Genomic DNA, 14,676 nt, shown 5'->3' with positions numbered 1-14,676 from the left:
TAACTATCAGAGAAATGCAAATCAAAACTACAATGAGGTATCACCTCACACCAGTCAGAATGGCCATCATTCAAAAGTCCACAAATGATAAATGCTGGAGAGGGTGTGGAGAAAAGGGAACTCTCCTACACTGCTGGTAGGAATGTAGTTTGGTACAGCCACTGTGGAAAACAGTATGGAGATTCGTCAGAAAACTAAAAATAGACTTACCATATGGTCTGGCAATCCCATGCCTGGGAACATATCTGGAGGGAACTCTAATTTGGGAAGATACATGCATCCCAATGTTCATAGCATCACTATAGACAATAGCCAAGACATGGAAACAACCTAAATGTCCATCAACAGATGACTGGATAAAGAAGTTGTGGTATATTTATACAATGGAATACTACTGAGCCATTAAAAAGAATAAAATAAGCCATTTGCAGCAACATAGACAGACTTGGAGATCATCATTCTAAGTGAAGTAAGCCAGAAAGAAAGAAAAATATCATGATATCACTCATATGTAGACTCTAAAAAAAAAAAAAAAAAAGAACTCATCTACAGAACAGAAACAGACTTGCATAGTAAACAATCTTATGGTTACTGGGGGAAAAGGGATGGGAAGGGATAAATTTGGGAGTTAGATTTGCAAATGTTAGCTACTATATATAAAAATAGATTTAAAAAACTCAAATTTCTTCTGTATAGCATAGGGAACTATATTTAATATCTTATAATAACCTTTAAGAAGAAATATGCAAATGAATATATGTATGTATGTATATGCATGACTGGGGTATTATGCTGTACACAGAAATTGACACATTGTAACTGACTATACTTCAATTAAAAAAAAAAAGCCTGGGTCCAAGCAAGTTAGGACTGTGATGTCAATAGGAATTATACAGACTCCATAAGAGGTGGCCAAATTCTCTGAAGGAAGGATGGGTAATACTACCAGCTATAGAATTCATTCATTCAAGAGACTTAACAGGGGTCCACTCTAGGCTAGTACTTCAAGGTAAGATATGGACCTTCTCAAGGAGGAGGCAGGAATATAACAACTTCATGCAGTAAATGCACCCAGATGTGGGTGACAAACTACCACTGAAGATTTAGTAGGTTCCCAGTGGGACAGAGGGGCTGCCACCCAGAGAAAGCCAGCTGGCTGCCTAGAGGTGGCCTCATCAAGGTGTCATTTTCCTTGGCGAATTCTTCATAGTCCAGAGTAAACTCCAGGCCTACAGGCTCAGAAACTAATTTGGGCAGCTTTCCAACAGGGGATATCTCTCTTACCAACCAAGCTCACAAGTTTGCAACCTGTAAACTAGAATGCACTGTATTAATTCACAACGGGAAAGATAACCAGCAGGCAGCCTAGAAGCCCAAGGCAGCCAAGTGACCGGGAAGTTGTTTAGAGTCCCATTAAGAACAGTGAGTCAGTGCTCATCTTGATCTCTTAGTCACAGGATTTTGCCATTCTCTTGCCCCTTTCTTGAGTCTGTTTCCTCTTCAGAAAGACAAAAAGCTTGCATTGGGTGCCCATGAGGACCCTGGCACCCAGACTAGACCCCCAGCCTGCCTCTTTGCTTAGAATTGCTAAAGGACTTTAGCTTTTGTAAAAACTGCCTAAACTGCTTATGGCTCAAAGAGAGAAAACAGGTTCCTCCCCGGGAGAGGGTGGTAAAGGTAATGGAGTGGATTTAAAACAAAGCTTGTACCCACAGAAAGTGGTCAGATAACTGCTCAGAATGAGGCCAGAGAAGGAAACAAAGACACCACAGTCCCTTGAGACAAGGAACAAAGAAATTACCGAAGCCTGTACCAAGGATGGAGACAGGATGAGCTGGAAATCAGCTTTCTGCTTCTGGTTCTCAGGCCTCATCAGCAGGGATGGGCCTCTAGCACAGGAAGGAGCAAGTGTGTGTGGTGGGTGCCAGACCTCACAGGTGCCAGGAGAGGGCTGCAGGCAGAAGGTCCTACAGCACCCTTGGCTTCTCTATCAACCCAGGTCTTTTTGTTTGTGTCCATGTTGCCTTCCTTCTGCTGCCTCTTTGCAGGATGTCCTCATTCCTTTGGTCCCCCATGGCAGTGCTGAGCTGCTCAAAGGCTGCTGGGCATGGGACTTTAAATATTCCGGGTCAGCTGATTTGGCTGCCATGGTAAAAATCAGAATTGATAAAGCCAAATCATGAATGAATGAGCTCATTCATTGGTCTCATGAATGACCTCTTCAGGGTACCAAGTTGACCTCCCCCTCCAGGAGAACTCAGGCTTGCTGTCAGTTTTCTATGTGACAGACTCAGAACTAGACAAGGGAGTGGAGGAGATACCCACTGTCCTGTCGGGAAGCACGGGGTTATGTGGATGTGCAACACGGCCTCTCTGAGCCCATCACAGTTCAGAAACTCCACTTGCTCCTCAAACTTCATGCAGTAGGCAAGCGACTGGAGCCAGATGTGAGCTGAGCCCAAGTGGATGACTTCAACAGGATCCCAGAAAGGATCATCTTCCTGAGCTACATGGCTGTCTTCTCCATCTAGAAAACGCTGGTAAAGTTCCTCCATTAGGAATTTCCTATTGATAAACTTGGCTTTGGACCAAATCCACACCTGGAAACACAAATTATATATATATCACAATATTTGATTCCATCTGTTGCTCTAAGAAATCTTTTCTACGATTTTTCCCAGCATGCTCTCTCCAGGCTGGGTTTTGGGTACCCAAGGAGTAGGAAGACTCTCATCAAACTTGGCTTTGGTGAAGTCCTTCATGAGCATTACATTCATTCCTGACCTATTTACTTCAGCACTGCTTGAGTTGCAGGAGCCCAGGATATGACTTAGAGGAAACAATGGAGTTTAAAAAAAAAATAAACTTTCCCAGGAAATGAAGGTTTGGGCTCGTGGTACACAGAAGAATGACCCTCAAAGATGTCTGTGTCCCAGTCTCTGGAACCTGTGAATCCGTTACCTTACCTGGAAAAGAGGAATTAAGTTTGCTCATCACATGACCTTAAAATAGGGAGATTAGCTTGGATTATCAAGATGGGCCTTAAATATGGAAGAGGGAGGCAGAAGAGAGGGTCAGAGAAAAGAGAGAGTGATGGAAGCAGGGTTAGAGATGCTGTGTTGCTGACTCTGATGGCCACGAGCCAAGGAACGTTGGCGGCTCTAGAAGCTTGAAAAAGTAAGGAAACACATTCTCCCCTAAGGCCTCCAGAACGCAAAACAGCCCTCTGATACCTTGCTTTCAGCCCAGTAAGATCAGTGTTGGACTCCTTGCTCACTGAACTATAAGATAATTTATTTGTGTGCTCATACCTAGTGAGCAGAAGATCCAGGACAGAGCCTGCCACTATCTGTCCCTAAGGTAGGTGAGGGACAGGGCCTCTGTATCAGAACTGCCTACTGAGAAAGTGGACAAAAGCATAAGCCAGAATATGAGGAATTCCAGTCAGATGGAAAACTTCTTGATGATAAATGTCACATCAGAAATGGTTACCAGGAGTAGCCAAGATGGATGACTAGGAAGACCCTGAGCTTACCTCCTCCCATGAGCACACCAAGATTAGAACAATTTATAGACAGGCTATTAATGAGAAAGGCCTGAAGACTAGCAGAAAAGATCTACAATGAAAGATATAAAGAGGGAATCACAACGAGATGGGTAGGAGGGGCGGAGACATTGTATAATCAAGACCCACACCCCCAGGTGAGCAACCCACAGACAGGAAGGTAATTACAACTGCACAGGTTCTCCTGAAGGAGTGAGGGGTCTGAGCCCTACATTGGGCACCCTAGCCTGGGAGTTGTGCACCGGGAAGACAAACCCCCAGAATGTTTGGCTTTGAAGGCCAGTGAGGCTCACTTTCAGGAGAGCGAGAGGGCTGTGGAAAAATGTAGACTCTACTCTTAAAGGGCCCCTACAAAATCTCACACATTTCAAGACCTAGAGCAGAAACACTAGTTTGAAAGCAGCCTAGATCAGACCCACCTGCTAATCTTGTAGAGCCTCCTGGAGAGGCAAGAGGCAACTGGAGTTCACCCTGAGGACATAGATGCTGGTGGCAGCCATTTTGGGGGGCTTATCTACCAAGAGGACACTGGTGCTGGCAAGCACTATTTTGGAATCCTCCCTCTAGCTTATTAGCACTGGGACCTGGCCCCACTCACCAGCCAGTTGACACCAGTCCTAGGATGCCTCAGTCTAAGCAGGTAGTGGCAGGGGGCATATCCTCAACAATCAGCAGGCTGCTGCCAAAAACACCCTGAGCCCTCAGCTTCCAGGGGACATAGCCCTGTCCACCAGAGGGTCCAGGACCCAGCCCCGCCCACGAGCAGGTTGATACCAGCTCCAGGACCCCCAGGTCAGAAGCCCCTGGACCTAGTGTCACTCACCAATGACCAGGCACTAGCCCCAGGAACCTTTGTGCCCCCACCCTGCCCACCAGTAGGCCAAAACCAGCTCTAGGACCCCTAGACCATACAACCAGAGACCCCAGGACCCAGCCTCACCCACCAGCAGGCCAATACCAACTGTGGAACCCACAGAATCCTGCAGCCAGAGACCCTGGGAGCTGGCTTCACACACCAACAGGCCAGCACTAGCCCTGGGACCCCCTGAGCCCCAATCCCACCCACCAGCAATCCAACAGCAGCTCTGAGAACCTTGAGCATCTCAAGAGTTGCCTCAAGATCCAGCCTCACTCACCAATGGGCTGACATCAGAGTTGGGACACACCAGGCCCCACTGCCAGCCATGTCAGGAACCAGCCCCAACCACGAGAAGGTGACAGTAGATCCAGGACCCCTGACCTTGCAAACAACCACCCCAGGACCCAGCTCCACCCATCAGTGGGCAAGGACTAGCCCCAGGATCCCCAGGTTTCCACAGCCAGCCACTTGTGACCTGGCCCCAATCACAAGTGGCCAGCAACCTCCGCAAAAGGCAGGGCCTGGCAACCAACCAGCCCAGGGGCCAGCCGGGCCTACCAGACCACCCACAGCAGTCAGCCCACTACAACAGAAGGGCCCACACAGTCCACATAGGAAAAGCATCCCTATAGCATACAGCTCTGGTGACCAGAAGGGAGTATGCTGCTGGGACACACAGGATGTCTCCTTCAAAAGCCACTTCTCCAAGACTGGGAGAGGTAATCAACCCACCAAATATATAGGAATAAAACAGCAAATGAAGCAAGATGAGGCAATAAAGAAATATGTTCCAAATGAGGGAACAAGATAAAAAATAAGAACAAAGTGACATGGAGATAAGCAATCTACCCAATAAAGAGTTCAAGGTAATGATCATAAAGAAGCTCAAAGAACTCAGGAGAAGAATGGAGGAACACAGTGAGAAGTTTAACATAGAGTTAGAAAAATATAAAAAAGAACCAAACAGAGCTGAAGAATACAATAACTGAAAATGAAAAAATACACTAAAAGGAATCAACAGATTAGATGATACAGAGGAACAGATCGATGAGCTGGAAGAGAGAGTAGTGGAAATCACCCAAACTGAACATAAAAAGAAAAAAGAATTTTTAAAAATGAGAACAGTTTAAGAGACCTCTGGGACAACACCAACCATTTACATTATAGGGGTCCCAGAAGGAGGAGAAGAGAGGAAAATAAAAAGGGCAGAGAACTTATTTGAAGAAATAATAGCTGAAAACATCCTCAGCATGGGAAAGGAATCAGACATTTAAGTACAGGAAGCACAGAGAGCCCCAAACAAGATGAACCCAAAGATAGCTATACCAAGACACATTGTAATTAAAATGGCAAAAAGTAAAGAGAGACTCCTGAGAGCAGAAAGGAAAAAGGAACAAGTTTTGTACCGGAAAATTCCCATAAGACTATTAGCTAACTTTACAGCAGAAACTTTGTTGGCCAGAAGGGAGTGGCACAATATATTTAAAGTGATGAAGGCGATGAAATAAAATTTATATTTTAAGTCAGGACAAGAAAAAAATTAAACATAAAATCCTCTCTGTGTGTTTGTTTGGGCCTCCTCCTTCCCTAATGTGCCATGTGCACCTACATTACACATTAACCAGAGGTCCTCACAGATGGGAGAGCCTGCTCAACCATAACGGTCAAATTTTTTTTTCTTCTGATGCTAGCAATGTATTCTTAAAAGAACAGTGTTCTTTTCCAGTTCTTTAGGGGCCATGGTGACTTGCTGCTCACTTCGTGTAAGTACTTACCTGGACTATGTATCCTTGGTGAACTTTATTTAAAATGTCAGAATGTCATTTTGATGTACAATACTTTGTCTCAAAAATATGTATGTCATGGCTTCAAATTCTAACAGGCAGAACAGTTCTCAGAGCTTTCCAAGAATCCACTTCTTGGGTTATAATTCTGTTTGGCTTGAATAAAATTCCCCTTTTTTCTTCTTAACTTGAAAGCTCATTGAATTTTCATTGACAACAGGAAAAAAAACCCCCACAACCAAGAATACTGTGTCCAGCAAAGCTATAATTCAGATTTGAAGGAGAGACAAAGAGTTTTATAGACAAGCAAAAGCTAAAAGAATTCAGCACCACTAAATCAGTTCTACATTTATGATAAAAATTCTCATCAAAGTGGTATGTATAGAGGGAACTTATCTCAACATAATAAATGCCATTTATGACAAACCCACAGCTAACATCATACTCAATGGTGAAAAGTTGAAAGCCTTTCCTCTAAAATCAGGAACAAGACGAGGATACCCACTGTTAACCACCTCTAATTAACAGTATTGGAAGTCCTAGTCACAGCAGTCAGACAAGAAAAAGAAGTAAAAGGCATTCACATTGGAAGGGAAGATGTAAAACTCACTATTTGCAGATGACATAATTTGATATATAGAAAACCATAGTCTCCACCAAGAAACTATTAGCACTAGTGAATGAATTTAGTAAAGTTGCAGGCTACAAGGTTGATAGACAGAAATCTGTTGCTTTTCTATAAATAATAACTACCAGAAGGAGAATTCAAGAAAACAATCCCATTTATAATTACATAAAGGAGAATAAAATACCTAGGAATAAACCAAGGAGGTGAAAGACCTGTACTCTGAAAACTATAAAATGTTGATGAAGGAAACTGAAGATGATTTAAAGAAATGGAAACACTCCATGTTTATCGATTGGAAGAATTAATATGGTTAAAAAGTCCAGACTACCCAAAGCAATCTACGGACTCAATGCAGTCCCTATCAAAATACCATGACATTTTTACAGAACTAGAAAAAACAATCCTAAAGTTTATGTGGAACCACAAAAGACCCCAAATTGCCAAAGCTATCTTGAGAAGAAAGAACAAAGACAGAAGTATCACACTCCCTGACTTCAGACTATACTGCAAAGCGACAGTAATCAAACACTATGGAACTGGCACAAAAACAGACACACAGTTCAGTGGAACAGATAGAGAGCCCAGAAAGAAACCCACACACCTGTGTTCAATTGATCTACAACAAAGGAGGCGAAAGCATACAGTGGAGAAAAGACAGTCTCTTCAGTAAGTGGTGCTGGGAAAACTGAATAGTACATGTAAAAGAAGAAAATTAGGACATTTTCTCTACAAAACAAACTCAAAATGGATTAAAGACCTAAATGTAAGTCCTGAAACCATAAAACTCCTAGAAGAAAACATAGGCAGGATACTCTTTGACATAAATCATAGCAATATTTTTTTGGCTCTATCTCCTAAGCAAAAGAAAGAAAATCAAAAACAAACCAACGGGACCTAATTAAACTTACAAGCTTTTGCACAGCAAAGAAAACCATCAACAAAACAAAAAGACAACCTACTGAATGAGAGGAGGCCAGCTTGGTGCTGGTCAGAGAAGGAGAAAAGGACAAGAATCTCAGGAGTTGTGGCTCAGGAACGGCCTTGCTCAGGTTTGTCTCCTGGGTCCCCACAGCCCAGGGCCAGTGAAACATGAGTGGCGGTCTTGGTGTCCCCAGCACCTGGCAGACACAGAGCCCCTTGAATTGGCTGGTGAGTACTCAAGCGTTTACCATGTGAACATATATATATTCATAACCTTTTCTCTGTTTGTCATATTTCACAAGTTTTTAAAGTTTTTAAAGACTGGTCTTGACCCAGAAAATTTTGGCAACTTTAGGACAATGAGCAGAAAAGTTAAACCCAGAGAAGCATCAATTAGTTGCTCAGTAGAGCAGATCATCCGGTGACCAAAAAGTCCCCTGTCACAGCCAGCCCCTCCTCCAGTGGCATGTTTGCTACAAGACTCACTGCTAAGGAGGCACGTGTGCACCGAGAATTTGGGAGGGAGCAGCCCACCCAAAGGTCACCTGAGAATCAGGGGCACATCCTCTGAAGATGCACTAGGAGTGAGCATTTGGCTAGAGGGCTGCTCCGAACTTCAGCATAACACACATAAGGGACACTAGCTATAGACCCCCTCTTTTGTTAGGCAGACGGAGAGGAAATGGGTCTTAAGAGCTTAAGAAGGACCTTCCTAACAGCGAGCAGTGTCAAACAGGGGAAGGACCAGCCAGTGGAGTTTATGAAACAGCCTCTGGAGTCTAAATGAAAATGTGGTTTTCCCTTTGCTTCAGAATGGCCGCTGTCTCTCTTGGGCACACACACGGGCACTGTTATCAGCTGGACACACCTTCAGGCTCCCTTCTGGTACTAAAGTTTGGAGTCATGATAAAAATAAACAGGAAGCGTTCACTGCCTGTGTGGGGGGAAGATCCCAGGTGGTGGTGCTGTGTGGGAGAGAGGCCCAGGAGGGGAGATGCAGAGGAGAGGCCTCCTCTCCCCAGAGTCTGCCCCCCACCATCCCACCCACACATGGAACCTGTCTTGTGCCTTCGTTGGGTCTCCACAGGCTGCCCTGGTAAAACTAACCTGTGTCCCTGGGAAGGGCCCTGGGAAACCCCTTGGAGAGGCTCACGCCCACCCCCGGGGCAGCCTTACCTCATGAGTCCTTTGGCTGGTCACCTTCACCATGACCTCTTTTTGTAGGTCACAGCCCCTGGAATCTGATGACGCTAAATTCTTCACTTTCAACTCCATTTTAAGTCCCTGGTAAGAAAAACACTTCTCACTAAATAATCCTACATTTATCAGCCTATACCATCTTTGCAATTTATTTTTCATTCTTCTCCACCCTCAGGCTTTCTAAAAGACGAATGGATCTGACTTTCTAAAAGAAAATGGATCAACTCTTGCTCCTTGGAATTCCCACCGAGAGAAATGACAAACTACCTGGGATTTCTCAACAATATCCTGGAACTAACACTTGCAGCCTCACCAGAGTGACTGAGTCTTATGCAAGATCCCTGACCATAAGGGATCTAACTCCAACCCAAGCTTCTCTCTGGCGAGAAGCCATCAGGGTGCCTGCACCCAGATGGCCTCTGGAGGATGACCCAGGATGGGATAGCCATGGTGAACAAGTACTGGTCTGGCGTCCTGGTGGTCCTGGGAGCCGTGGGGCCAAAGTTGGGAGGACTAGACTCAAGGCTGGGACTGGGGCCCGGGTGCCGGCTGATGTTCTGTCACTAGCTCACTGTGGGGTCTCGGGCAAAGCACCTCGCCTTTCCAAGCCTGCGGGTCTTGTCTACACTATAAAGCCAGTTTGGGGCAATGGGAGTGAGGGGCACGTTGAACCCGTTCTGGAGCAGAGATTTTACCATTTACTCACCTTCCTCAGCTCTTCACTCATTTGATTTGCTTCTGCAACCAGTGGCATCAGTTTGATGTAGTCCTGGAACACAGCCAGGACACTGGGGTCTGCCTTCCCAGCCCCATTGTGCACAGCACCTAGGACAGATCAGAGAGGAGGGAAAGTCACTCACTGGTTCCGGGATACTTTCCAGCCATGGAAAAATATACATGCTCATTGGTCCTTCATTCAGTCATTTATTCAGTTGTTCATCTAATATCTACATTTGAAATTATAAACATGTAAATGAAAAGAAGAAGAAGAAAGCTAAATAAGTGGGGAGGAAAGGACACTGCCTGACTTTACTTAAGTAGTTGCTGGTCTCAACCCGTGACTCTCAGCAGCATCGTGACAGGAGGTGCTCTGCTTTCAAGTCCCACTCTGGGTCTCAGGGTCCTTGACCCAAGGTGGCTCTGGGCTGTGCAGGGAGGAGGTGGGGCAGGTAGGGTACAGCTGGCTAAAGGAAGTCTGAGGATTTCTCCTGGAGCCACAGCTGGCGCAGGGACAACCCATTCTCACTTCTGTTCTATTTGGGGTGGCTTGGAGGAGGGGCTTGTGGAGATGATGGGTGAAAAGATCCCCCGCCAGACCCCGGTTGACGCAGCCTTGGGTCAGGAACTCTCATCTCTTCAGGGATTTCCTGCCCTGCAGTCTGACTCCCTTGAACTGCCCACCGGCCACCTTGCTGAAGGCCCACCCTCTGTGCTGGTGCTGAGCACCTTCTACGCAGTGTCTGGGGCTTGTTCGGCCTCATTGTGCTGCCAGCCCTGGGCTGGAAGGCAGGTGTGCAGTCAACCTTGTGAATAAATAAATGAACAGATAGAGTATCCAGGCTTGGTATAATGGAGTCCTGTTTAGTTTTGGTCAGGAACTTGAAGAAAATAATAAACAAGGAGGTGAATTTCAAACCAATTTATTCTGCTAAAATTCTGAGGAACAGTCTTTGAGGTAGGAAAAAGGGAGGAGATATTTTGCTGATATGTAGGTGCAGCCCACGGCTCCCCACCCATGGGTTTATTAAGGCGAGACCAGGCAGGACCCGTGTGGCTTGAAAAGAGCCCAGGTAGCCCAGCACAGTGTTGAGGCCCTGGTGGAGCCCAAGCTCATCTGGCTTCTGGGGGCCCCAGTACCCCAGCCTCCTCTGAGGGATGTGAGCTGAGGCCTGGGGATGGGAGGGGAGGGAAGGTGGTCGAACCTCCATCTGAGGCGAGGGAAGAGATGGACAAGGGGGATGCCAGAGCGGCTGAATGCTCTTGTGTACGGCAAGTCCCAGGCTGTTGCTGGGGCATGGAGGGTGGCTGAGAGGACGAGGGGAATCTTTGACTCAGAAAACTAGGGCTATAATTTCTTCCAGACCAGGATTTTGTTTATCACTGTCTCTAAAGGCTCCCAGTCAGCATCTAGCTGCTGGGCCACAGCTTGTGTAGGCCCAGAAGGCCCCTGGGCAGGGCTAGGGGGTGAGTGGGGAGCACAGACCCCCGCCTGCTCCGCCCTGGGAGGAACCTGATGTCCAGGGCATGGGCTTCCTGGGTGGGCTGCTCTCAGAAAAGAGCAGAATGTGTCCATGTTTGGGCCCTCGACCATGCATGTGTGCTCAACTAAGCTTCTGTTGAGGGGCTGATTTGGTTAATCTCATTTGTCATTCATTCAGCAAGTATTTACTGAGGGCCCACTGCTAGGCTGTTATCAGGCTCTGGGGATTCAGAAGGGAACATGCTCTCATCAGCTCTGTAAGGACAGAGCCCTGCTTTGCTCATTGCTGGATCCCCAGGGCTTAGGACCATACCTGACACATAGTAGGAGCTCAGTAAATACTTGTTGAGTGGAGGAATATATAAATGAGTGGATGAACAAGAGAAAAAAATCTCAGTTTGAGCTTATAGTCTCATGAGGGCAAACTAATAAATAAAATTTTAAATGTTAAAAATGCTATGAAAGAAATAGTTAAATAAGAAGGAGGAAACAAAGCCAAGAAAAAGGAAGATCTATCTGTGGAGGTAATATTTGAGCTGAGAGATGGAAGATGAGAATGAGCCAAAGATGCAAAGAAAACAAGCAGCATGTTCAAAGGCCCTGAGGCAGAAGGGGCTTGGTATGTTTGAGGGGCAGAAAGGATATCAGTGAGATTCAAAGTGTGGTGAGTAGAGAGTGATATCAAATGAGGCTGAAGAGAAAGCACGTGGCTGATCATCCAGAGCCTTCAAGACCATGGTAAGGAGTTTGGATTTTATTCTAAGAACACTGAAAATTTGATGAATATTTTTCAGCCCAAGAGTATCATGATCTGATAAGTTCAGAGGTGATTATACAGTTCAGGCAAGAGATGAGGATGGCCTGCACTGAAGCGGTGGCACAGGAGGATGGAGAAGAGGCAGGCCGGGTGAAGAAGTGAGGGGAAGGAGGAGGCCTAGGTGTTTGGCTTGAGCAGTTTGCCAAGATGGAAAGTCCTGGGTATGAGAACAGTCTTGGAGTCAGTGAGGAATCAAGACTCTGCTTTGGACCCTTTCATGTTGAGATGCCTGTGAGTCATGCAAGCAGAGACATCAAGAAGGCAGCTGGATCAAGGTATCAAGAGGTACCAAATGGAGCTGAGAGCTGTTAGCATAGATGGCACTTAGAACCACTGAGACTGGCAGCGACGTGGGGAAAGCATCCATCTAGAGAAGAGTGCCAAGGTCCAAGCTCTGGGGCTCTCAAAATTTCAAGGTTAGTTAGATGAGGAGGATCCAGGAGAGGGAATGTGGAAGAAGTGGCCTAGAAGAAGAAAACGAGGAGAATATACGGTTCCAAGAGTTAAAGCTTTCAAAAAGGAGAGAGGACTCAACTGTGTAAGATGTTGCCAAGACCTCAGTAAGACGTGTGCAGACAAGTGCCTGCTAGATCTGGAACACAAAGGACACAGGTTCACTCACTACTTACCACTTAGGACCGGACTCTGAGCTCTCAGATGTTAATTTATACAAGATTGGAAGTTGAAATGAATTTTCATCCAGTGAAGAGTATTGCCCTGAAGGCACTGACTAGCTCTGCCAAACCCAGCAGTCCCCTTCCAACGTTCTTCTCTCCCTGTGCTGTACCTACCACTCTCCTCTCTACTCCTGGACCCACACCCACAAGGGAAACAGTTTTATGAATTAAACAAATCTTTGACATCTGCACACTCTATATCTGTATGGAAATCATATCTTAACTTTCTAAACACTGTAGTATGACACAATGAAAGATTACTTCCTTAAGGAAAGCAGCTGCTTTCACATCAGCCCGTGGAAAATGCCAGGAGTCGGGGGCCCCCACTTACCGAGCTTGTCCACACTCACTCCCTCCGCAGCCGCCCTCTCCAGCTGGAAGAAGTCATAATCATATCTGCTCAGGTCCTCACCACCTCGCTCTGAAGGAAGCCCGATGTAGAGGTAGGCACTGTTGGATCCCAAAATAATTCGGTCCTAGGGAGGAGACAGGCGGCTCAAAGGGAGGAGGCCAGAGCAGCGCTCAGCCTGCTCCTCTGTGTTAAATCGTGAGACCCTGTGAATGCCCCCTACAGAGAAAAGACCCATAAACAAAGAGGGAAGGGGTAGACCCTTGCTTTTTCATGCGTGCTTTCATTGACTGCTTCCTCTGTTCCACACTCTGTCAGGCACTGGCAGTCAGCGGGGCCCAGACAGACCCTCGCTCCAGGACTTGATAAACTAATGATGAGATCACAGCCTGTGATTCAAAAGGTCTCATGATTTGAAAGGAAAAAGGCGCTGCTTCTGCAGAGTCTATGGGGCCTAATTTACAATGGGGACTAGAGAAGACTTCTTGGAAGGTACACTATTTAAGGTGACACTTCAAGTGTGCTAAGTTCTGTTGAGGCAGAGAAGGCGGCTGCCCACCAAAACCTGGGACATTTTGAGCATCCAAAAGGTCGAGTGACCAAGGGAAGCCCAGGCAGTGAGGCCAGAGAGGCAGGAGTCAGATGTCCTAAAAGGGAGGTCACAGAAGGATCTCCAGAAGTGGGTGTGGCCTGATCCGATATGCTTGTCTGTCTAAGAGGCTAGCAGTGGCCGTGGGGTGGAGAAGAGACCAGAGCCCCTGTGGTGCTGGGACTCGGGCTGGGATGGTGGGAGGAGGTGGGGAGAGCCCGATGATGGCAGGTGCTGACAGTCCCTCTCAACAGCAGGTTTTAAAAATCCAAAATGTCATACCCGGTTAGAGCTGGAAGAATCTTGGCAATCACCTAGTTCACCCTCTCTGTTTCATAGGCCAGGCCAGGGAGGTGAAATGACTTCCTCAGGACACAGGGCCAGCTAATATGAAGTATCCTGACTTCACAGCTGTGGCCTTGTCATTACTGTGACACGGCAGTGGAGGGACACCAGGGCGTTAGCGCCCTGCTCTGCCGGCCCTCACTGCACCTCTCTTGGTTGGATTTAGGAAATCCTGTGGCTCAGCAGGGGAGTTTACCAAGTGCTGCAGCTTCGTCTTGGTTGTGATGGGCACCCCGTTAACGACGACCTTGCACTTGCTGTGTGGAGTCACCGTCACTTTACCATCCAAATTCGTGAAGGAAGCATGTTTATCTGAAATTCTAAAAGGACAAGAATGTATCCAAGGGACCAAATACATTACGATTTTAGTGAGCTGTAGAATTCGTTCTTTCTCACTTGCACAATTAGGAAAGGCCTATAGCTATCGAGGAAGCACCGTGGGAGATGGGCTGAAGCCTGGTCTGTGAAGCTGTTTCTGTCCAGTGACTCACCCCAAGGACAGTGCTGGGAGCATCACCCCAGCTCCATGCAGGCTGCCCCTCCTCCAGCCCCCACTGCCATCCTGCATGAGCCTCTCCTGCCTGGAGTGCTCAGTGGGTGGGGATGGAGAGGGACCCTCGCTGGAGTGAGGAGACAACAAAGCAATTGTTCTATCAGTAGAATGTTGCAACACCTCGTGCCCATAGCTGAGAGAAGCCAGGAGATGCCAGAGTCCTCAGAAGCTCACAGCTGGTGGGATTGA

At 46.7% G+C, this 14,676-nt stretch overlaps 1 protein-coding gene across 1 annotated transcript in view; it reads right to left on the bottom strand.

Moving 5' to 3' along the window:
* The window catches only part of LOC105084021 (kinesin-like protein KIF28), a 42,383-nt gene that overhangs the window by 4,156 nt on the left and 23,551 nt on the right, over positions 1 to 14,676 (bottom strand). The window contains exons 13-17 of the mRNA XM_074352087.1: positions 14,131 to 14,254; positions 12,983 to 13,127; positions 9,664 to 9,782; positions 8,934 to 9,041; positions 2,326 to 2,600 (exon numbers count right to left, since the gene is read on the bottom strand). Of these exons, the coding sequence (XP_074208188.1) occupies positions 2,326 to 2,600; positions 8,934 to 9,041; positions 9,664 to 9,782; positions 12,983 to 13,127; positions 14,131 to 14,254 (771 nt within the window). The remainder of the gene's footprint in view (positions 1 to 2,325; positions 2,601 to 8,933; positions 9,042 to 9,663; positions 9,783 to 12,982; positions 13,128 to 14,130; positions 14,255 to 14,676) is intronic.

Source organism: Camelus bactrianus, chromosome 23, assembly GCF_048773025.1.
Source record: "Camelus bactrianus isolate YW-2024 breed Bactrian camel chromosome 23, ASM4877302v1, whole genome shotgun sequence".
Classification (NCBI taxonomy): Eukaryota; Metazoa; Chordata; class Mammalia; order Artiodactyla; family Camelidae; genus Camelus; species Camelus bactrianus.
Note: the sequence above shows the minus strand (reverse complement) of the source record. Positions and strands in the feature narration are given on the sequence as shown.